Consider the following 25,703-nt stretch of genomic DNA (forward strand, 5'->3'; position numbering starts at 1 on the left):
ATTATGAATTCTCCAATGAGAAGGAAGTGAAAGCTTATATGCTAGGTCATTGATTCTATGAGTAATTTGAAAAGAACCATAAAAACGAGGAGCTAATTTAACAACATGGTTAGTCTCAACACTTTTAAGATGTCTCTTTTCAATACGAAGCAAAACATATTGACTTACTTGAAAAACCATGTGCTTTCGTTTCTTATTAGCGTGTTTAGTGTATTTCTCTTGTTCTTTGGAAATAGCATTACGAACATGATCATGAATGGAAGTAAAATCAATGATGAATTGATTTGCAGCTTCAATAGTGTGTGACAAACGAGTGATAGGAGTAGGTAAAACTCTGCCATACACAATTACAAAAGGTGCTTTTCCAGTGATGAATGTGGTGTGTTATTGTATGCAAAATCCAAAATATGGATATACTTGTCCCATTGTCTAGGTTGTGATGAAACATATGCACGAAGTAAATCCATTGTCTAGGTTGTGATGAAAGATATGCATGAATTAAATCCAATATTGTGCTATTTGCCACTTCAATTTGACCATTAGATTCAGGATAAAATGCAGTGGAAAAATCCAATTTAGTGTCTAAATTAGCAAACAATGTAGTCCAAAAATCACTACAAAACTTAGAATCTCTATCAGAAAAACAATCACTCGTGGGTAAACCATGATGTGTGAAAATCTGTTTAACAAAGAAGTGTGCAGCTTAACGTGCAGTAAGGGTCTTTTTTTACAAGGAAGAAAATATGCTTGTTTGCTAAATCTATCAATAATAGTCCAAATCATATCATTATAGCTTGCAGTCATGGGAAATCCAATGATAAAATCCATAGAAATACATTCCCAAGGAAGAGGCATAACAAAACCAAGTTTCTTACCCTTGTAACTTTTCACTTTTTAACAAACATCACATTTAGAAACAAATCTAGCTATATCATATTTCATTTTAGGCCACTAGAAGTCACTCTAGAGCGTCTCTAGAGATAGTTTGGAATGTAGTTGAAACACCTCGGTGTCTCGCATAAGGTGGTGATGTTATTCCTCTAAAATAGAATGTCTAAAGGGTCAAGCAATGCATATTCGTTTCTGAAAGAAAAGATATCCATCATCGTAGGAATACTGAGCAAAAGGTTTTCAATGATTTTCTCTCAATCTAGACTAAATGTCACTAAAGCCAGGGTCTTGGTCATACGTCTCACGCATAGAATCAAAAGATGTATTCTCAATCACATATATATTTTGAATGGAAGGTCTTCTACTTAAAGCATTAGCAACTACATTTTCTTTACCAGGTTAGTATTTAATAATAGGCTGAAATCTTTGAATAAAATTTAGTATATCTATTGGAGATAAGTGTTTGAGAAAGTAAATGTTTAATACTCTACTGATCAGTTTTATAAGAAACTCTGAGCCCATCAAATAATGTTTTCAAATTTTTAATGCATGGAATACATATAACTCTTTGTCATAAATACCATACTTACTTTTAGCTAGCAGCAGGAAAAAAATTTCTGCTCTCGAAAGCAATAGGATGACCATCTTACATCGATTACAACCATGAAGAAAGGATGTGAAAAATCAGGTAATTGTAACATAGGTGCATGAGTAAGTGTATATTTTAATGCAAAAAAAAAAAGATTTCTCTTGAAGTTCGGCCCATTCATAAGGTTTGGTTTTCTTGAGAAGTTCAGTGAGATAATGTGCCTTATATGCAAAATTATGGACAAACTTGCAATGATAGCTACACAAACCTGGAAAAGATCGTAACTCATGAAGATTCTTAGGTCGCGACTATGACGCAATAGTTTCTATTTTCTTGCGATCAACATGGATTCCCTTAGCAAAAACTGTCTCAAATACTCAATCTCACAATTACTTTTTTCAAGATTAAGGTAAAGTTTATTTTCCTTAACCAGATTAAATATAATTTTCAAATGTTTTTTGTGATCTTCTTAAAACTTATTAAAAACTAAGATATCATTGAAAAAGACAACTAAAAAGTTTTGATGTGGGTGGCTAAGAAAGATTCTATTCATCATATAACTAAAAGTCGTAGGAGCATTAGTAAGACCGAATGGCAGTACTAAAAACATGCTGTCTCCCCTTAATTTGTTGAGTAGATCAACTCTAGGAATTGGAAATCTATTGTTAATAATAAGTCCTCGATGTAAGTCTGGTCAAATCCTCGATCTAAGACCACATTTCTCTTTTCTCAAGAGGGTAACTCTATAAGGTGCTCTACAAGGCGATGCACTTCTAGTAATAATATCTATTTGATGATCCTTGGGACGTGCACTGGGTAGTCCAAGAGGTAACTCATGTTTAAGAAAAAATTCAAAAAATTTAGAAAGAAAAGAGTCATGTGATGTATCCCTGGGAGATGGTTCTTCAGTACTAAGCTGGTTAGAAAGTTTTCTCCCTCTTCCTCAAAGTCCACTTGGCCTAAGTATGGCTCAAAAGTGGTTGATCCTTGCCTTCAGAAATTCTTTGTAAACAAACATTCTTACCACAATGCCTTCAGAAATTTCTTATAAACAAGCATTCTTACCACAATGCATAAAAGACTTTGTGTGCTTTGCATAATCAATATGTGGTATGTACTCATTGTAGCATTAGATAGTAGTGATGTGTGTGAACACACTTAGGATCACCGGGGCACTTTTTCCCTCACTGGGAGGTTTTTTTTCCCATGCGTATGTACACCCTCTTATCTACTCATTTTGGGATATGTACTTATCTTTTGTATGTGGTACACATTTGTTGATTCTAATCTAGTGAGTTTGTGTGCTCTCAAGCGTCTGTATCTTGTGTGTGTGCATTGTTGCAACCCTAACCCTATTCCAACAATTGGTATCAGAGCTAGCTTCCTTGACACTTGATCCAGTAGTCTATCTTCCTTCTCACACGACCCTATTTTTTATCTCCGATTGAGATACCCTCTTAGGAGAAGAAGGTATATACTTTAGTGTGCTATATATAGAGTTTTCGGGGTTTACGATGCGATTTGGGCACGATTCGGGTGCGTTTTGAGCACCGCAAGGTTTTAAAAGAAGTTCTGGAGGAAGAGGCATCATTTTCGATTGGTTCTGCTGGATTTTGGGTGTTTGGACTGTGCAACGACAAAGATTTGGTGTGGAGCAGCATCGACAATGTCTTCAACATCTATTGTCATACTTTTGTTAGTAACACTCTATTCTCTACTCTGTGTTATTTTTCATACATTTTGCAGGTGATTCAATCAGTAGGCAGCCATCCGAGGTTGCATTCAGTGAATATTGAGTACTTGCAGTGTGCTGAAAGATTTTGCATTTAGTAGATAGTCATGGCTGGCACAGCAGTGATGTATTTAACATGTTGTCTGAGGACAAACTTGATGGGACTAACTACCCATCGTGGTCCTATATGATGAGGCATGTATTGGTTACTAAAGGCCTTTGGACTGTGGTTAGTAGTAGTAGCAAAACTCATTTTGTTTCACAACTACTAGTGCAACCAGGTATTGCAGGTACATCTAAAGTAAAATCTGATACAGATGTGGCTCCTTCACATGCACCACCAGTACCTCCCACTGCTGCTCAAACGAGATGGGATGGAAGAGATGCACGGACACATGCATTGCTTGCACTTTCTGTGAAGTGAAGAATTATTCCTCATATTCGATCATGTAAGACTTCAAAGCAGGCATGGGATGCACTTGCTGCATTATACTAGGTGCGCAATGAAGCATGTACTGCATATGTGCGCAAACAGTTGGAGTCTGAGCACATAAATTAGGGAGACTCAATGGACAGCTTCTTGACCAAGATCAAAGATTTTAAGGAGAAGCTTGCTAGTGTGGATGAGATATATCCTAATAGTACATTGGTGCCCACAGTTCTCAATGCATTATCAGATTCTTATCAGAGTTTTGCCTCTACCCTTAGACTCATGATGAAGGGAAATCCAAATGCCCTTACATTTTGATGAGCTGGTTTTAGTACTCTTGCAAGAAGAGCAGTTTAGGCAAAATAGATCTGTCATGTGAGTTGGTGACCAAGCTTTTGTTGCCAGTCAGAAAGGCAAAGGTAAAGCTTCTTCACATGGTGGCTAAGCCAAAATTAGAATCCTCAGGTAAGGATGCAGAGAAAGAAGTTAATATGCTTAAAAAGAAGGGCAAGTGTCACTATTGCAGGAAAACAGGGCACTACATAAATGAGTGCAAGAAAAGGCTAGAGAAGGAGAAAAAGAAAGAATCAGGCATGGTTGTGACTGATGCATCTGCACCAAGTGCAGAGAAGAAGGAATCTGCAAGTTTTGCTCAAGATGATTGGGCATGGACTGTACATTGTAGTTATGACCCTTCTGTTCATGATGTATGCATGTCAGTGGTAGAATCGGATGCTTGGTACTTTGACAGTGGTGTTAGTAAGCACATTACTTCACGAAAAAAAATTTTCTCATCTCTGAAATCTGTCCCAAGTGCAGGAACCGTCACATGTGCAAATGGTTTCTCATATCCTGTTAAAGGAGTTGGTAGAGTTGTGCTCACTGCTGCAAATGGGGGCACATTTACTCTTTCTAAAGTTTTATATGTGCTAGGCATTAAGAAGAACTTGCTATCAGTTTTAGCCTTAGCCTTGTTAGGCTTGATGGTGAAATTTGTGGATGACAGATGTATAGTTCATGATAGAAATGACGGTTATTCTATCATTGTCGCAGGTACCTTGTTTCATGGCCTATACAAGATGGGTATATTTGAGAAGTTGCAGCATAATGCTTGCTTAGTCTCTATGGCTCGTGCTATGAGTGATGCAAAATTATGGCATTCACGATTTGGCTATCTGAATTATGGCAGTTTGTTACGCCTTCAAAGGCATGATATGGTGTCTGAGTTGCCAACTCTTGAGACCCCTGATAGACATGTATGTGAAGGGTGTATTCTAGGTAAAATGCATCGGGCATCATTTCCAAAGGATGGATCTGTGAGAGCTGTTAAGGAATTATAGCTTATACATATAGTGATGTATGTGGTCCTATGAGGACACCATCTATTGGGGGAAATCTCTACTTCGTTACTTTTATTGATGATTACTCCAGATATAGCTGGGTGTATCCATTAAAGCAGAAGTCAGAGGTTTTTATGTGCTTTAGGCAACAACATGATTTTACTTTGCAACAAACAGGTGAAAGAGGCCACTCTAGAGACAAGGGGAGCGAGAGAGGCCGAGAGTGGATGGTAAAAATATCCGAGTGAAAATAGCATATAGTGAAAATAGAGTAGAATTAGCATAGAGTGTTATTACTGTGGAAAATTGGGGCATATACTAAAGAACTACTATAAAAGGCAGAATGACATGAAAAGTGGAAAGTCATAGCAAGGAAACTATGCATTAAGCAGACGGAAGATAGACGTGCGTAACTTTTTGTGATGCAGCATATGCTTAGTTCCAATGCTATAAATGAACTAAATCAAGAGGTGTATGGTATGTTGATTGTGGTTCCTCTAACCACATGACCACGTCCTTTGCTAGCCTCTTGCACAAACCGGCGCTTTGATACCATGAGAAGAATGCAGGGGAGTGGGTGAGCCTAAGCTCTTTGCAAGCAAACTTCTTCACACACACGAGTAGACAAGCACACGAGATAGATGGATGGTTGAATTTTTCTTCTTTCTTCTAAGTACTTCTTTACAACCATAACATAAAGATAAGAGTATATACTATAAGGGAGAGTACTCTATTCTCAAAACATAAAAGGTCCATAGTGTGAACCCGACTATACGAAAGATAGTGCTATAACTAAGAGACTGGAGAGTCACCATTGTTCGCATTCCAGAGAGCTTGATTCAGGATGCCAATCTGATCCCAAGATTGGCAGGCTGATCAAGGGGATCTTTGGTGCTCTTTCTTTCAAGCAAGACACTCAGCTAAAGTGGATCTGGATCTTGATCTTGGGGAGATCACCTCTTTCCTATAGAGAGTAGTCAAGGATTGACAAATCTCGTTTCGGGAGCAAGAGCGAAGCCTTCGCATGAGCCTTGCTTCATCCTAGATGGAGACAGCTCACACAGAGATTTAGACAATTGAAGAGAGGAAGGTGGAGTTCCTGCATCATGCCCACACATCTTCTTGTACCCCATAGGTCACTCTAGATTTTTTTGAGCTATGAAGCCCCCACCATGGCAAAAACGGGGTCCGCAAGTTGTGAGGAGTATTTGGTACCATTGAGTAGCACCTTTCTACATGCCAAGCATAAGACATGGTAGCTTGGGACTTTTTTGGGCTATCAAACCCCCACCATCGCAAAGAGATGGGGTCCATAGGCTAAGGAGTACAGCTAGTACCATTGAGTCCCTACTGACCCACCCCAACTTCGTCTCATTGCCACAAATTTCTATAGACAAATTTTCTTGACTTGTCCCCTCAGCCCCCAAATTGAGGCAGTGAGAGAGTTTGGTAGCACACACAAGAGGAGGTGGTCTGGTTTCATGTCTTCCTCCCTTCTCGCTTGACGGCAACTGAGTGAGGCTCTTCGAGCTTTGCATTGTTGCAAGTGCCTCAGAAAGGATGGCCTCCTAGTTTCCCTTTTTTGTTTTTCATTGGGATCTCACGGAATTTCAATGAGATCATTGTCTCTAGCCGTATGCCGGAGTGGCTCTCGGAAGAGCTTACTCATTTGAGTCCCAAGGAGGGAGGTGATCATTTGGAGGTATGACAATGACGCCCCATCACCCTCTTTGGAAGCGCCTACAAAATCCTCGCCAAAGCCATCAACCGCCACCTCAACCTCACCTTCCCGATTTGATTGATGGTACCCAAACCAATTTCATTCAGGATAGGAGCATCCTTCGCCAGAACTCGTCATCACCTAGAGGATATGGTATTGCTACTCTTGGATTTGAAGAAAGCCTACGAGAGGCTTCTTTTGAGGGCACCATTCTTTGAATGGGATTCCCGAACGGCCGTGCCTAAACAATAGCATTTGTTCGCCCACATCCTCAATAAAGCCAGCATGGTCTACACTCTGCTTGCAAAATGTTAGGTGATCCTCAACAAGTTGGATCTCAATGATCACCAAAAGATGAGTGTCATTTGAGTAAAGGAGCATATGAACAGATTGTGGTTTACCGTCACTGAGACAAAAAGGAGTCTCGCCTTGTATTGTAGATGAGCCAAAAGAAGAGAACGAAGAGGCCAAGGAAGACAACACAAGAGAGGATAACAAACATCAAAGTATAGATCTAGAAGGCTTTGATGAATTTGGAGGAGCTACACTCTTAGGGGCTGTTCTCACAATGGCAACCGGTGGTGAAAACTTGAATCAAATTGGGAAAACAAGAACTAGAGAAAAAGCTGCATCTCTCTCCAGAGAGTGCAAAACGAGTGAGCTAAAAAGGTCCGCGTAGATATAGGGCAGGGCCTGTTTGCACGAGTGACGCTGCAGCAACCAGTTGAACTAAATGGAGCTTATTTTTGCCATATTGTGTAGCTGGGTATGGTTTTTAGTGATAGCTAGTTCAGTTGGCAACCAGTTTCCAAGAAGAGGCTGGGCTGCATTTACTTCATGGGGATCTAATTTTGAAATTAGTTGCGAGTAGCCTACTGGTTGTCCTTGTGAACACAACCAGGTCTGTAAACTTGCCGATAACACTGTATGAAGGTTGATGCTAGCAGCTAGACTACTCAGAAGACATGGTGGGTGTCACATTTGCCAAAGCTGCGCTGTTTCAATTCATAACAAATGCAAGCCCTGAACCGTTTGGATTTCTTCTTCGCGCCATTTGCATTTTTTGAAAAAGATTTGGAAGAACAAGCGCTAGGGGCATTGACAGGCACCTGTTAATGCATGCCGCGTTGTGCTGCGTCACTCAAATAACAATAAACAATTTGCATGCTAATGAAATAAATATTACTAACACGTTGATTGACGGAAAAAAAATGGCAATGGACGCATAGGTCCCAATGTTCAGCAAAGGCGTGCCTCAGCTTAACCTTCAGCTGATTGAAACTTCAAATTGGCTAGTCGAGAACATCCATGAAAAGAATTGAACTCGTTGAAAAAAAAAATGCAATAAGTGTAAATTTTTCAAAAAGTAAGGCTATTTTCTTCAAATTTCCGGCTTGGTGAAAAATGAAGGGGAAGAGTGTATGTTTGCTAAAAAAGATTTCCCAAACATTGATACGTCGTTCACGAAGCAAAGCATGTGATTATCTTAAGTGAACGACAAAAGGCTTTATCAACATTCTAGCTATGAAGAAATGACAAATGTATGTAAAAAGCTCAGAGAGACCATATGCTTTTCCTTTAAAAATTGTTTGAATTTGAACTTGAAGGACCATGCTCCAACCTTAACTGATCATGATTAAGGCAATCAATATCTTTAAGCTTTGTGTAAGTGTGATGCTATATATTTGCCATCGATTCCTTCTCCCTCGGAAGGTCCTCAATCTTTTCATTCTTTTGTTGAGTTTCCTCATATTTCCCTGCGAGGCGGTCACACACCCAACCGGCCCCAGCTCCAACTGCTAAATCAATTGTGTAATGGCCCCTAGTAGCCAGTAGTCGCAATGACTGCAGTGTATTCAAGATGTCGACTACAATAGCAAAATGACGATGCTGCACGCGCCTCATGTCCATAGAAACTATCACTGATCCTGCAACATGTCCTGAGAAGAATAGGAAGAATGATGTGTTTCCCACAGGGAAGTCTAGGCCAGAGCCCAGAAAGTCCTGCAACTCAAAAGAAAAACAATCATCATGGAAGCTAAGCAATATGTTTGTTACAACCCTGAAGTGGACATTTTGTAGCCAAACAATAAGGAATAAGGCATATACCCGAGGCACAGGAAGCTGTGTTGCATAGCCAAGAAAAGCCCTGAATGTATACATGAAGAGACCAGCAAAAGCTGGTCGTTTCCTTCCATCTACAAAAAATGTCCATATAACATACCCCACTTCAAATGCGATAAAACCCTGTCGAGGAAGATGAGTCATCAGAATAAACCTTAATCCGCTTAGCCCTCCGCTATTGCTTTTCACAGTAAGTAGCCGGACAATAGTCGGAAAAAAAATCCCGAAAATTTTTTTGTACTAATGGCTAGACCATGCACCGCATGTTTACATGTGAGTTGGCTAAATCCATATGCGAGATAAAAACTAGCTGAAAACCCTTGAGGCAGGACTCTTTCTTTAAGAACAAAGAACCCTCCATAGGTTCAAGCATGGAAACAATGCATAGCACCAGACCAAGTTGTAAATCATGGGCATGCATGCAGAGGTGAGGTGGTGGATGAAAATCTAACCTCTTTTATTCAACAACTTTCAAGAGGCCACACACCTCAGAGCAACAAGATGAGCAGGAGGGGCACCTAAGCATGCATGCACTTCTCTCAATTTGGGGTGAAAATCCGTGTTCAGAAATCCTATCAGTACTATATGAGGAATAAAAACCTCACTGCAAAGGAAGAATTTCAATCCATTAATAATAAGTGTGCATTACTAACACCTGTTCTTCCAGTCTCTCTTCTGGATAACTTTATCTCATCTGACATCCCCATCTGAACAGATAAGAGTACAGCTGCTATCTGTACAGTCAGCACAAGCAACTATTCTCCAGTCTTTTGATGTAGCTCGCACAAGGTATGACCGCATGATCATGTGGAGCATGGAGGTCGCCTGTGACAGATGCAAACCAAATAATCACGCATCTAATCCTAGGCTTAGCCAAATGAATTAACACTTTCGTTTCACAAAAAAGACTTCCATTAAGTAAAATAAATTCATACAAAGGGAGATCTCAAACCAAAAGGTAGCGAGATCTCGACCAATCCGGGGGTCTATGTTGCCATAAAATCCCCGTAGGAGTGGAGGAGAAGAAAATTCCATGATTCCACACACTCATAAATCTGCTGTGTTTTGTCTGCGCAGCTCTAGAAGATCCCTGTATGCAGGCCCAGGTGGCCAAAAGAGAGTGAACGTTATCACCCGTATACTGGGTGTCATAAACCCTCGAAGGCCTCTGAGCATCTGGTCTTCCAGATATGCCACACAGTGATACTAACAATAATTGTCACGTGCATCCCGCACTTGGGTGCCACGTAGACATTTCTGTACAGAAGGTGCAGGACTTGGGATGGTGAGCTGGTCCCATGTGAGCCCAGTCCGGGACGAGTCAGCCAGGGATCCATCTCAGATGTCCGAGGTCAGGTGTGCATTGTCCTGCACAGGAGTCTAAGGTCAGGTGTGCACTGTCCTGCACATGAAACAGTGCCAGTCCGCGCTGTGAGTCTCCCTCTAGAATGATGTCAGTGGTTCTGTGTATCTGGTATGGTACCGGATGCCAGATCACTGAGTAGATTATGTTTAGGACAAGGGGCCAGCCCATAGGACTACCCCGGATCTGAGTGTGGGCATGGGAATGGTGTAGAACCACCCCCATGAGGGCCAGGAAGGCCCAGGCTGAACCCACCAGCCATGGAGGGGCTGTAGGACAGTCCTAGGGCACAGATAAGGCAATCTCCAAGAGATTACAGCCTTTATATGGCTGTAGGGCATGTATGGGGCAGCCCATATAGGCTGCCCAACCTTGGGATTGTGGGCAAAAGTGGTGTCCAGCCAATCAGAAGCAGGCGCATCACTTTCAGCCTGTTAGGATTTTAGCTGGCCGACTGCTCCTCAGGAGGAGTATATATAGTGGAGGCCATAATCCCATCATTCATCTCAGTTTTCACCAAGTGCTCAAGCCAATCAAAGGCCAGTCAAGCTAAGGACATTGCCAAGCAAAAGGGGTGGACTTCTGAAGATCAAGGGCAGGATTTTCCAGCCAAGAAAAGGTCAAGTTTTCTGTATTTGTTTTCAGATTTACATCATTCTAATAAAGCAAATACACCATCCGTGGTGGGGGCCCTACAGAGGGTAATTGGGACCCAATACTGTGTCCTCTCCATCCCCCCCTTCTCTCTCTATTTTCTGCACATCTCCTTTCAGTTTGTGCGTTAATTTCCGTCGCGAAAAGAGTGCTGATTTCTGAGTTTTGAAGTACCGATCCTTCTCCGAAGCTTCCGCATATTACAATAATCTGCCAGGTGGTGTCAATTCTCAGCGAAGGTGGGGGGTATCATAACGGGGGGATATCCTGAAGCAAACATCTCTGAGCTATGACCCTAAAGACAAGTATGCATCATCTTCTCCCCTGCCCTCAAAAAGAAGCTCTGGGCTAGAATGAGTCAACCATGTAATAGCACCCCAAGTACTATAGATAGGATCACTCCTCGATCTGCCCACTCAAACACAGAATCTTCCATCTCAACAAAGCATTGTATAAATCTATACTTCCCCCCTGCTGAAGGGATCCTTGAAGGGAATTAAAGGGAATCAGGGGTGTTGATATGCCCTTTCATTTTTTACCCTTGATATTCGGGTCGATCCATTCTCACTTTTTTTGCTAGATTCTAGTTCAAGCAGTCCCACCTCATTTGGGAAAGTGTTGAATGATTCCATAAAATTATTTTTCCCCCCAGGAAAGAGATCCTTCATTAGTTAAAAAGAAACCTGGCTAGAAGGCAAAACACTGCAACAGCAGTAAAGAGGAAACAAAAAGGGAGGGTGGTATAGGACTTATCTCACAATAGTACTCTTCTCCTCCTGAGGTCCTTCTCAGACCACTTGCAAGTCTGTTATGCTGCTAAAGAGGAAGAAACATTCTCTAAGGAAGTACTCGGCTCCCTCAAGGGAGCCGCTCAGAAGGGGGCGATCTACGACCGAGGATCAAGGTCACCGCGAAACATTTCACTGCTGAAATGAAACGATTTATTTTGGAACGAAGCGTTTCAGCGTCAGGTAGGTGGAACGTGAAACGATGGACCAAAACGATTATATACGTAAATGTGAAGCTACTAGCCGACAGGTATATGAAGATATTGGCGTAATTGTTATCAATAACCAATGAAGACACACAAAAGAGAAGAGAAACGAAGAGATATGATGACAGAAGAGAAGACAAAGAATTATAAGAGATAAGAGGGACTCAGCTAAAGCGCACAAAATCACAACTTTTCTTCCCACATGAAATGACATGGTTTCATTGGTACAAATGAAACTTTTCAACACTGAAACGTGAAACAAGTTTCAAAGCAACTGAAAAAAGGAGTTTCATGGTGACCATGCCGAGGATAGATCCCAAGCCCCTCAGTTTGTCCTTTGTGACACTTAGTGGGGCCAATGACAATTAGAGTTTTTTTGGGTAGTCAGAAAATTTTCCGGTATACACGCTTACACATGATCACTCCATTGCATGTACACCTTAGACCCTTACACTTAGAATTTTTATAAGTATAAGCACCAGGAGTGTTCAAAAATTGGTGTAAGGAGACCCTCATATGTAAGAATGTGTATGCAAGTGCGTGTTTTTGTCCAAATTGTGCCCAAAAGATGACCCATATATGGGTGTATGTCTTGGGCACTTCCATTGGGCTGCAAAATCAGCTCTAAATCTGCCCCTAAATCTTGCCTAAAACATTGCCAAATCCGGAACTAATAATGAGGTTATCCATGTCCACGGCTGCGCAAGTGACATCCCCTCCTGCTAAACTTGATGACGGTTTGGAAACATGTCATCCTTCTCCTTGGACTATCGACTTTGACTCGGCCAATGCACTACATGCCCGGTGGCCTGTCCAAATCTTGTCCAAGGTTAGCTCACCTATACACCACACCTATACATAGGTGTGGTGTGTCACATTCTCCCTCAGATTGCAACTGCACTGTGTCCATATAAAGTGACCTTTCATAAAAGGAAAAGATCCAATCAAAGCTCATCCATGGTACCATAGATCCGGAACACTGTGACCAGTGTGAAGGCTCACATTCCATCCTTGGTGCTGCGTCAACACAAAGATCTACAAAAAAACCTGTGGACGACCAACTTCTACCTAATCATGCACTTTCCTTTGTCCGACCGTCCATGAAGAAACACTGCAGGCCACTGAGTATCCTCCGGTAACTCACGGTAAGCACACTCCAAAGAAAGGCCTAGCAAAACTCCACTATTCACACCAACCATTGTGCATATACCACGTGGCAATCAGCCAGAGGAACTAAGTCCAGGGCAGTCCTCTTTACAAGCCAACAACACATGCATACATAGAGAAATCGTCAAAATCAAAAGAAAGTTATATTAAGTAGGGGATGGGAAAAAGAGATCAGGCAGCAAAAAGGAGGGACTGAAACCGGCCTCTGGTAGAAACCAAAGTGCGGTAGACTAGCAATCACCCAAACCAATTGTAGTCCAGCAGATAAAACAAATAAATGGGAGTCAGAGTGCTCCAACACAAAAAGAAGAATGACACCTGTTGGCCCCAAAGCTTGGCGCCCCTTCTTGTATTTCTTTATTCAAATTCAATGGAAAAGTTTAAATGAGTACAACATGGCCATTCATGGCTTGTATGTCTGCATGTCCAATCTGCCAATCCTTTGGACCTCTTAGCATAGAGGTTACACAGTTTTGTGTCCCAAAAACACCACACTGTTATCTCCTCTAATCTGCTAAGACAGTGCATCCATGAGGTCTTGAATATGCATCCATGAGGCCTTGAATATGCATCTAACTGGCCCATGCACATAGCCACAAACTCAACCATGAACCAGTCCATAAACTCTTCCAAATCAGTCCACAAATTTGCCCTGTTTCCACCCTCCGAACTGCCAAACCATTCCTCTTACAAAGGGCTAGAGAAACGACTCCGAAACAGTCACGAGCCAGTGAAAAGAGAGACTCAGTGTGACACCTCCTGCAGTCCCACCTGCTCACAAAGAGAGAAACTTACAGTCCTTGTGTTGCCTTTCACAAGAGAGAGGAAAGGGGCGTGAGAAAAAGCCATGTTCTGTCCTGCCCTCTTGTCTTGCAGCCAAGAGAGAGAACACTAGTGGGTGAACCTGCTGTCCAGCCCTGTACTCCCTCCTACAGTCCACACTTCTGTGTCCAGCACTGCCTGTATGAACAGCAGTGCAGCCCGACAGTCAACCTCCTGCCAAAAGCAAAGGAGCAGGGAAGATTCAGTAGGCGCTTGTATGTACTGTTGCGCAGCAGCCAGCCAGCCCTCCAAAAGCCAAAGAGACTGCAGTCTGTGCATGTGCTTTCTGTAGTACAGCAGCCAACCAGCCTTCACTCTTCAAAAAGCAGACCAGGGCATGGTATTCAGCAGCAGCCCGCCAGCAATCCCTTTTCCAAAAAGCAAGAGAAGCGCAGCCCGCCAGCAGCTCTTTCCAAAAAGCATGACACTGAGAGAGAGAGAGAGGTGCTAGCCCCCACTCTCCAAAAGTGGTGTAGGCCCCCAAATTAGCCTAGGGGCCACCATGTATTAAGAAAAAGGTTTTATAAAGGCTATAAACCTTTGAACCTTTATTCCTGTTTGTCCCCTCCACACTTGGGGTTGTCCACACATGGGGTTATAAACATTAATTCCCTTTTGTCCCCATGAACCTTAAACATGTATCTTGCTCACCGACCACCATGCTCACACTTATGCTCCACAAATTCACAGGGTCATGACATACCCCCCTCTTGAAAAATGGCAAGCATCCTCGATTGCATTCTGGTGATACAACAAGACATCCAAAGCGGAACCACACTGATAACGAAGGCTGTCCAATACAATTGATATCAGCCATGTGATCCAACTAAAAGTGAAAAGTACAATATGGGAAGATCAGCGTCCCAATCTCTCTAAGCCATGTGATCCAACTAAAAGTGAAAAGTACAACCACACTGATAACGAAGGCTGTCCAATACAATTGATATCAGCCATGTGATCCAACTAAAAGTGAAAAGTACAATATGGGAAGATCAGCGTCCCAATCTCTCTAAGCCATGCATATGTAACAACATTCATTGCAAACCAATGGTGTAATAATAGTCCAAGTTGCATACCACTGTGAACCATACACAACCACAACATCCAATGTGACTAGTACACATATATCATAGAAGTCCCATAAGCAGATGTACTGTTAGCTGTCGGTACCTTCGGGTGAGACAAAAGTTGCACCAAGCGACGACCTCTAGATGACATCTGAGCCTGTCTGTATCAAGGGAGTGGAGGAGCTACCCCCCTCTCGAGCATCAGGCAATGCTCCAGACCTATGCTCTGCTGAACCTCAATGAGCCGTAGCAAGAGTCGAGACTCGGCTCCAACTCAAAGGCATCAAGATAAAGTTGCGATACCTGAGGTGAATCTGCTAAGTCACCCTCCTCCATCCAGTTCCCATCCATCGGTGAATAGTTCTTGAACTTCACAAGATAGCGACGGGAAACAATACCTCATACCTTTCTTTCCTTATGTGCCAGTATCTGCTCGGGAATAAGAACCTCATCAAGTTCCTCCACTTCCACTCAACCTCCTCGGATACATCCTCAGGCACATCCCCATGGAAAGGTCTAAGTAGACTCACATGAAATGCATTGTGAATCCTCCAGTGATCTAGTAGCTTCAAACAATAGACCACCTCACCGATCTTTTCCAATACCTGAAAAGGTCCATAATAGTGCATGCTCAACTTAGGGAATAAGCGCTCTTTACCCTTCATCTTTTTGAGCCTAGCTTTCTCAAATCGCAAAAGCACCCAATCACCCAATGCAAACTCTAATGCACGCCTGTGATGGTTTGCTGCCTTCTTTTGCTTTTGTTGAGTTTTTGGAGTGCCAACTTAACTCTCCTATAAGCTTCATCCATGTTCTCCACATACTGGTCAGCCTCAAAGATCTAATCCTTTGTGTGCAAAATGGGGGGTACCTTCTTCCCTCCTTCCACAATCTCAAAAGGCACCTTGCCCGTTGAGGTATGGATGATGTTGTTATAAGCGAACTCCACCAAAGGAAAATACTTTTCCCATTGTTGCTTGTGCTCTGACACATAGCACTTAAGAAGATCTAACACTGTGGAATTAGCCTCTTCCAACTGCCCATCTGTCTCTGGATGAAACGATGATAAAAACTTGAGAGTTGTACCCATGTTGTCAAACAACCCTCTCCAAAATAAACTCGTCATCCGTGGATCATGGTCACTAATGATAGACGAAGGCATGCCATGATACTTGATGTTCGCCATGAACAACTTCACCATGTGATCAACTTTGATCTTCTTACGCACGGGAATGAAATGAGCCTGCTTACGAAACCTGCATATGATAGTCCAAATGCCATCATTCCCCGTTTGTGTCCTCGGAAGATCAAATATAAAATCCATGGCAATGCTCCCCCATGGTCTATCTGGAATAGGTAAAGGCTGAAGTAACCCTAGTGTCTTCTGACGGTCAAACTTCACCTTGTGACATACGATACATTGCCTAACAAAAGCATCAACATCTCTTCTCAAGGTCGGCCAATAAAAGAAAGCCTCAACTGCCTTTACCGTGGCGTCAATGCCCCTATGACCTACATAGGGTGGAGTATGACTTTCAATCATAACCTTGAGCCGTAGCTGCCTGGTAACACACAGTCTACCATGCATCAACAAAAAGCCATCCCTGAGAGTATAATGATCATGCCGCTGACCCTCAGACATCTGATCATAGACCCTACCAAAATCCTCATCCTGGGCATACTGCACTTTCATCTCATCAAGCTCATGATGATAAGCAAGTGAAACTGCTGAGACCTGTGGCTTGCGTGACAAAGCATCTGCCACAACATTCTTTTTACCTTCCACATGTACAATCTGAAAGTGGAACATAGACAAAAAGTTGGCCCATCTCATATGCTTCTCAGAAAGTTTAGTTTGCGTGAGGAAATAACGCAAGGTCTGATGATCTGTCTACACAGTGAAATCAGTCCCAAGCAAATAGTGTTTCCATGTAGAAAGAGCATGAATTACAGTCAACATCTCTTTCTCATAGACCTGTAAATGCTTCTCGGCACTTTGTAATATACGACTCTCATAGGCTATCACATGTCCTTCCTGCATGAGAATTGCCCCAATGTTATTTCCACATGCATCACACTGGACAACAAAAGCCTTTCGGAGATCCGGTAGTACCAATACGGGATCCGAAGTAAGCTTTTTAAAGGCTGCAATTTCCCGATAAACCCATCGAAACAGAGTTCCCTTCTTTGTTAAAGCATGAACGGGCGAAGCAATCTTAGCAAAATACCGTATGTATCGCCTGTAATAGGAACACAATCCCAAAAAGCTACGTACATTATGTACGGTCTTCAAATCTAGCCAATTGAGAATTGCTTTCACTTTCGAAGGATCCATACGGACTCCATCTTTAGACACGATATGCTCCAAGAAGTGTATTTCTTCCGAGAAGAACTCACTCTTCTTGCCATTTATGACCACTCTATGCTTCCGGAGTTCTTCAAACACAGTGGCCAAATGCTTCCAATGCTCCTCCTCTGAGCATGAATGAACAATCATGTCGTCAAAGAATGTGCCCACAAACGCTCTATGAGACTGGAAAATCATATCCATCATCCTGTTAAAGGTGGCGGGAGTAATTGTAAAGCCAAAGGGCATGACCAAGAACCACACCATTGTATCTTGTTTTCATTTCGGGATCGCCTATCTCTCTCCTTCTCTTGTGCTGTCTATTTTCTGCACTCTACTTGCTCTTGTGGTCTCAGATTTGGTTATCATCTCCGCTGCGTATTTTGACATGGTATCAGAGCCCGGGCGTGTGGTCCTAGGCGGCTCAGGCGTGTATGGTCCTGGGCGACCCCCTCGCGCCTCGGTGGCTTGCGGAGCTCGAATCGAGGGAGGGTGTCGGAAGGTTGGCGATTTCGAGCGTGTAATCTATGGCTAGAAGGTGCCTTGGATTATCCCATAAGTGGAAGCATGGGAAGTTGAAGAGCCATATATAGGCTAGAGTGGCACCTTGTCATAATCATCTCCTCCAGCCGGTGTTTTGGGAGGCAGCTCACCGGGAGATGGGAGCCCGGTGGAGGGATGCTGCAATGCCCGTGATGCTGCAATGCCCGTTGGGGGTGTTCGTGGTGCTCGATGGTGATGCGTCTCCTACATGTGTTAGTCTTCTACTGCGTATTCTAACATGGTATCAAAGCCCTAGGCTCTTGAAAGATCTTGGGAGTTTTCCGAGCAAGAGGGGGATTGTTGCGTTGCTAATTGGTGGAGTGTTAGGGACTGTTCGGGAAGAGAAGAAACAAGAGGAAGGTGGGCTGAGTTGCTGGACAGCCACTTGTAGGTTTAAAGTTTTTTTTTCCCACCCACCCACCCTTTTTCAGTTACATCCCCGCGATGGTAGATTTGTTAGAGATGACTGAGAAGCATGTGAAGATCCCAACACTCCCCACGTTCCCAGTGGACCGTCAGTTGGACGGGAACAATTACGGCATCTGGAAGGTTACGATGGAGTCTGTGCTAGAGTCATATGATCTTGTTGATTTCATCGTTATCGGGGTTCCATGGCCGGAAGCAGAGGAAGGACTGTCAACGAGGAAGGACCGCGAGGCACAGGCACAGATGTGGGATCGTGTCAACGCCAGCGTCCGTTCATTTATCTTTCTCAACTGCACACCGCAAGTAATCAGTCACGTAAAGCATATGACGCTGGCCAGAGGCATATGGCAGCACTTGGCTTCTCTTTATAAGAGGGTATCGCCCATGAAGAGGATTTCCTTGGAAGTACAGATGCGGGTTATGAACCCTGCAAAGTCGTCGACGATGCGGGAGCACATTAACAAGCCGCAGGCCCTTCAGCAAGAAGTCCTCCACGCTAGGAAGGAGATATCATCAGAAGATATGGCCATTACTTTGCTGTCCCACTTGCCTGCCAGTATTCCGCTTTCTACTACTCTTTGATTACTAGTGGCAGGCTCAGCACCATTACCTGGGAGGAGCTTGTGCCCATGGTCTTGGACCAAGAGGAACGATTCACGAACCCTCCTCACAGCGGAGGTTCGGAGGCCTTAACTGGCCAACGGCTGAAAGGCCGGAATAACAACAAGGGCAAAGGGAAGGCTTCACCGGAAAAGTCTTCTGAGAAGAAGCATGACACAGATCGAGAGAAACTGAAGGCCGAGAGGTCCTGCAATGATTGTGGCGTGAAAGGCCACTATTGGAGGAAGTGTCCTAAGCGGACTCGGAAGAGTGTTGATTCTTCAGCCTCCTACATTTGTGCACTTAGAGAGGATGGACTCAGATGCTTCATCGTCTTCGAGCGAGGAGACAATTGGCTTCACCACAAAGGATACCCGGGAATGGATTCTTGATAGTGGTGCTTCCAGGCACATGACTCCGTCCCGAGACTTCTTTTTGGATCTGAAACGGCAGTTATGTCGCATTTTCATTGGCGACAACTCCACCATTCCGATACACAGTGAGGGCCGGATGGAGATTATTCTTGATGGCAAGGGGGGCAAGCATGCCTCCCGTGTTCTTTACGTCCCTGCTCTTGGTTTTCATCTTCCGTCAGTGCATGAAGTATGCAAGACTGGCTTTCGGGTGGAATTTGAGGAGCATTCAGTTGCTCTACGGGACCGTGAGACTGGCCAGGTTGTTTGGGAAGGCGGTGTGGAGAATGGTATCTACAAGCTCTCTGCACTCTCCTCATTGACAGGTTCTCGGGTCTGAGATCTGTGGCACTTTCGTTATGGCCACTTAAATGTGGATGCACTGCGGCGAGCTTTCCGGGACCAGATGGTGGTTGGCTTGCCAGATGTTGGCAACAGGCAAGGACGTTGCAGTTCTTGCATACGTGGTAAGCAGCACAGGGAATCCTTTTCGAAGCACGCTTCCAGGCAGGCTTCAAAACCATTGGAGTTGATTCACACTGACTTGTGTGGACCTCAGCAGACACCATCATTGGGAGGCCACGACGGTAGCTTCGTGGCGGTATGGGACGTCGCGAGGAGGAGATTGGTCAGTACGTCATCCTAGTTAGCTCAGCTCGTGGCTCGGTGGGGACAGCCAAGACTGTGGGCTTGCCCACGGCTGTCATGGTTGGGAGGTGAGTCAGGCCTGCATCCCCTTGTTGTTTGTTTGTTCGTTCGTTTGCAGGATTCGAGTCTCGAACCAAGATCGATCACGAGGAGATCCGTGGGGATTTGACATAGTCGATGCTTGGCCGCTGAGCATAACCTTTAGCCACGACTCTGGCTTTGTGTTTGTCCACCGACCCATCTGACGCATATTTGGTTAAAGACCCATTTGACACCAATGACTGACTGTTTCGACGGCCTTGGTACCAACTCCCATGTGTTCTTCTCGATGGCATCAAGTTCCACTTGCATGGCTTTCCTCCAAGTATCCTATGAAAGGGCTTCATTAACGGAAGTGGGCTCCTTGTCCCACATAATACGAGACATCAAAGCATAGTTTACCTGAAGAAGCTCCGCTGTATTGCTTTTGTCGCGGACTCTGTGCGATCTTCGAGGGCCGTCCTCTGTGGTCCACTCGGAGGGTAGCTCCGTGACACCTGACTCCTGAAGGGTGTCAATCAACCACCTGGGTACTCAAACAGATCGTGGAGCCTCCTGCCGTTGCGGGAGACTCTACTCCAGTTGCGGGCTCAACCTCCTGTAAGAATCATCATCAGGCTTCTCTGGATCTCCAAGAAGTGGCGGCTCCTCGACAGTGGATACTGGAACATGCTCATCAAAGACCACATCTCGGCTGACAACAATATCATTCCTCTCTGGATCATACAATCTGTATCCCTTGGGAAGAGAATTATACCCCACAAATATAAGCTTGCGGGATTTGGAGTCAAGCTTCCTCCTCTGCTTCTTCGGAATATGTACATACGCATCGCTCCCAAAAACACGGAAGTGGGAGACATCAGGTTTTCTGCCAAAATATATCTCAAACGGAGTCATATTAGGTACTGAAGTCGTTGGAGACCGGTTGAGGGTATGGACAGCCGTTGCCACAGCCTCTCCCCAAAGTGGACGAGAAAGATCACGATGCTCCAACATGGTCCTCGCCATCTCCACCAGAGTCCTGTTTTTGCATTCTACAGCTCCATTCTCTGAAGGCGATCCTGTATTGGCCAGTTCCCTCTTGATGCCCTGGTTTGCACAAAATCTGAGAAAAACATTCGAAGAGAATTCACTCCCTTTGTCAGCCCTGAGAGTCTTTACCTGCAATCCAGACTCTTTTTCCACCATCACGTGCCAATCCTTGAACCATGCAAAAGCTTGGTCCTTCTGTAAAAGAAAGTAGACCACGTGAATCTGGTACAGTCATCAACAAGCAGCATGAAGTGCACGTCTGCACTAGATCCAGGCTCCAAGACCACAGAGCTCTCACAAACTCGCGAGACTCTCTATATCCCAATAACTAACCATGGCCACCCTTTTATAGGCTCTTGGCCGGTCATCGGGCGTCCACACTTGGGCGCCCGCCCATCCATACTTGGGTGCCCGCCGTTAGTATATCCCTAACTCAGCTCGTCAATCAGCCTGCCTAGTTCCAAGCTTCTCCAAGCCTCGAAACTAGTCTTGCGTGCGTGTAGCACACGGTAGATACACACTGTGCACATGACATACTCCCCTCCCTCTAAGAGCTCACTCCTGAGCTCACTAAAAACCCAGGTAATCTCTCTGAAGAGTAGTCAATGTCTCCCATGTACCGTCCTCCTCAATACGATCCTTCCACTTGATCTTGTATTCCGTGATAAGCGTATTACGCAATCTTCGTTCACGAAATCCAAGAATCTTTTCAGGTTCGTGCGGAACAAATGTTATGTCCTCGACATCTATAATTTCTTGAGGAGTAACTAACTGATCTGCTCCACCCAGTACTTCCTTAAGTCTACTAACATGAAATACAAGATGAACTTTCACATGAGAAGGCAAATCCAATTCATATGCAACTGAACCAATCCGTCGTGTAACACGAAATGGTCCACAGTATCTAGGGGATAATTTCGGAGAGCGACCTGTCCGTAAAGTCTCGGAATCTTTCAGAACTCGAAAATATACCATCGTTCCTTCAGAGAATTCTCTCGGTGAACGATGTCTATTAGAATAAAACCTGTCTCGGTCTTGAGCACTTCTAATAGATTCCTTTGTAACTTGTAACATTTCCTGTATATCTTGCAAAAAATTACGTGCTGCATCATGCTCAAGTCCTGAGAATCCTATTGTAATAGGTGATCTAGGTTGAAAACCATACATAAGCATGAAAGGACTAAACCCTGTACTCGTATGCTTAGTACTGTTATATGCAAATTCTAACATAGGAAGATAATCCTCCCATGAACTCTGTCTTTTGGATACATATGCTCAAAGCATATCCTCCAAAATCTGATTCACTCTTTCAGTCTCGCCATCAGATTAAGGATGATCAGAGGAACTCAAATTCAAAGTTGTTTCCAACTTCTCAAAAACAAGTTTCCAAAAATCACTCGTAAACTTAGAGTCCCTATCATGCTAATTACGTAGCTATAATAGTCTTCCGGGTCGGTAAAAATCTAGCCATTTTTGTCAAGCGATCTACCACAACCCAAATAGAATCGTGGCCTTGATGTGTTCTTGGCAATCCGGTAATAAAATCCATGGAAATACTTTCCCATTTATTACCTGGGATTTGCAAAGGATGCAATAACCCAGCCTGTCTAAAACGTTCAGTTTTATTTGCCTGACAAATCTGACACTTGAGAACATAATCTTCTACATACCCTTTCATCTTTGGCCAATAAAAAGTGTGTTTCACTAACGATAGTGTCCTGTGTACCCCAGGGTGTCCAGCAGAAGAGGCGTCGTGACACTCCTTAAGAATCTTGGACCTAATGTCCGGGATCTGTGGTACACAAATTTTGTAATTACGGAACAGTAAACCATTCCGAATCATCCACTGGCCTCCTGCAGCCTGAATAGTAGACTGCTCAGTCATCGAGTCTTGGTCAATCAATGAGCTCCCGTCCTGGATCTTCTGCCAAAATGGACCAAAATAACTATCAGTCCTGCAAAGTCCTCTCAATGACTGAAATAAGTCAATAGAAATCTCGGTGAACGACAAAGTATTCACCTCTCTAATCCGACTAAGCGCATCTGCAATACTATTCATGGACCCTTTCCGATCGGCGATAACGGATCTCAAAATCAAAATCTTGCATTAACTCCGCCCAACGAGCTTTCCTGCCTCTCAAATCATCCGCATTACACACATACTTGATTGACTGATGATCAGTCAATACCACAAACTTGGAGCCATATAAATAATGTCTCCAAACCTTGAGAGCATGAATCACAGCATAAAGCTCCTTCTCAAGGGTTGGCCAACGAGATTGAGTGTTGTCTAGCTTTTTACTTTCAAAAGCAATCGGTCTACCATCTTGAAATAAAGCAGCCCCGATAGCATAGTCACTGGCATCAGTTTCAAGAACATAAGGCCGACTAGGATCGGGTAATGCTAAGATAGGTGCTTCCTTAACTTTATCTTTCAAAAGTCTGAAGGCCATATCCAAATCGTTATTCCAAGTGATAGGCTGATTTGACTTACGTCCACGATCTTTCAATAAGTCGGTCATCGGTAGTGTGAGCTGAGAGTACTCCCGCACAGATTTCCAAAGAAAAACAACAAAACCGAGAAAAGAACGAAGTTGTTTCACTGTTCGCGGTATAGGCCAGTCCAGAACCTTCTGAACTCGATCATAGTCAATGCTCAATCCATCTCTAGTGATCTTGTGTCCCAAGTAAATGATGTCGGTCATAAAGAACTCACATTTACTTAACTTAGCATATAGTCGATTCTGTCTTAAAATAGATAAGACAATCGTGAGGTGTCTGCCATGATCCTCAAGAGTATGACTATAAATCAAAATATCATCCAGGAACACCACCACAAATTTCCCTAAATGTTCACGAAAAAGATCGTTCATCATTTGCTGGAAAGTGGCTGGAGCATTGGTTAACCCAAAAGGTAATACGAGAAACTTGTAATGGCCATACCTAGTCCGAAAGACGGTTCTTTCGACACGCCTTTCATGAATACGTATCTGGTGATAGCCAATACGTAAATCTATCTTCGTGAAATATTTCGCTCCTGCTAACCGGTAAATCAGGTCATCTGATCTAGGGAGAGGATAACGGTTCTTAATGGTCAGCTTGTTTAATCTCTTGTAATCTATACACATTCTCCAGGTATTGTCCTTCTTTCTCCTAAGCAACACATGTGCACCCCAAGGTGATTTACTTGGACGGATCTGGCCCATCCTCAAATAATCTTCGAGTTGTTTAGCCAACTCATCTTCCTCAACTTGGCTCATCCTATAAGGTGGAATACTGACAAGATGAGCACCAAGGATCAAGTCAATACGATGATCTACTGCCCGTTCAGGTGGTAAACCCGATGGCAGTTTCTTAGGAAATACATCTTGAAACGAATCAAGTATCTTCTGTAATTCTTTGCTTTCAAACACACTTAATTCATTTACATCCATGAAAGGGATAAAAAAGGAAGAAAGTGGAATCAGTACACAATGGAAAGCGGTATACAAAGAAGAATCCATTATATTTCCAAAATCAATTGTATTTACAAGAGGTCCCTGAGAGGGATGAATACAATCACCTAAAATACTATACTTGGTGTCCTTATGCTGAAAAGAAAAAATATGACTAGACCAATCTATCTGGACTTCAAGAGTCTTAAACCACTCAATCCCTAATAACAAGTCTACATTCTCTAGGTGTGTTTTTGTAGTCCTGAATCTGGATTGGAAGCATCTCCACCTTGCGATCCCAAACTTGCCTTCCCGCAGATAGGCGTTCCGTCGAAGAAGCTTCGAGAGCTACTTTGAACTCTTGGAAATCTGATTTTGACACAAAATCGTCAAAAAGATCGACATCGGCATCTTCCATAGCCGGCAAGTCTTCGCGTTCCACAAGGGGCTCCAACTCCGATTCTTGGGTCAACATCGTGAAGAGGGTGCGTGGAGAGAAAATTCGATCTTTGCACAATGAAAGTGCGAGTGAACTTGAGAGCTTGAGAGCTTGAAAACTTGAGAGATGTGTGGCAAGAAGCCCACTTAAGGGGTTTATAAAGATAGCCCCAAAAGCTAAAAATCTCCAAAAGCTAGGCTTAGCTTTTGCTTTGCTTTTATGTTTTTTTTTTTGTTTTTTTCCTCGAATATATATATATATATATATATATATATATATATATATATATTCTATACTCTTTTTTAAAAAAAACACACTTTGAAACCTTGGAGGAGGGGTCTTTTAAAACTTTAAAAAAAATTTAAACTCAAAAAAGCGAAAGCCCTTTTAAAAAAAACGTGTACTTTCACCTTTTTTTTTCCCCCTCCAGGATTAGCCGCCGGTTGGAGCTGCCGTCGATTGAACTGCCTGCGCTTGCTTTCCTGCCGGCGCTTGCTTGCGCACAGGCGGCCTGCAATGGCCTGCGCCACCTTCTCATAGGCCTAGCCATAAAGCCACGTGGCCTGTGCTGGCTACGCAGGCCTGGTCTGAGCGTTGCCTGGCTGGCTACGCTGCGTGGCTGGTTACGCAGGCTTAGCTTGGACGCTGCCTGGCTGGTTACGCAGGCCTGGCCTAGCCGCTGCTGCCTGGCTGGTTACGCACCTGCCTACACAGCCATGGGCACCTCAGCAGGGCCTCTTTCAATCTCTTGGGCGGCTGTCAACCTTGCCAGTATGCAACCCGCCAGCACACACCTTCTCACACGTGCTCTCTCTCTCTCACCCGTTCAACGAAAAGCAAACGTGCTTTTTTGTTCTCTGTTTCTCTCACTGCTGAAACTGTTTATACA

General features: G+C 43.6%; 1 protein-coding gene across 1 annotated transcript in view; it reads right to left on the reverse strand.

The window, feature by feature from the left end:
- Positions 1–8,045: 8,045 nt before the first annotated feature.
- LOC147616683 (phosphatidylcholine:diacylglycerol cholinephosphotransferase 1-like) overlaps positions 8,046–25,703 on the reverse strand; it is a 28,013-nt gene continuing 10,355 nt past the window's right edge. The window contains exons 2-3 of the mRNA XM_086777130.1: positions 8,812–8,949; positions 8,046–8,706 (exon numbers count right to left, since the gene is read on the reverse strand). Coding sequence (XP_086633256.1) covers positions 8,380–8,706; positions 8,812–8,949 — 465 coding nt within the window. The 3' untranslated portion in view covers positions 8,046–8,379. The remainder of the gene's footprint in view (positions 8,707–8,811; positions 8,950–25,703) is intronic.

The sequence above is a fragment of the Cibotium barometz genome, chromosome 38 (assembly GCF_041138505.1).
Source record: "Cibotium barometz isolate CiBa-2024 chromosome 38, ASM4113850v1, whole genome shotgun sequence".
Classification (NCBI taxonomy): Eukaryota; Viridiplantae; Streptophyta; class Polypodiopsida; order Cyatheales; family Cibotiaceae; genus Cibotium; species Cibotium barometz.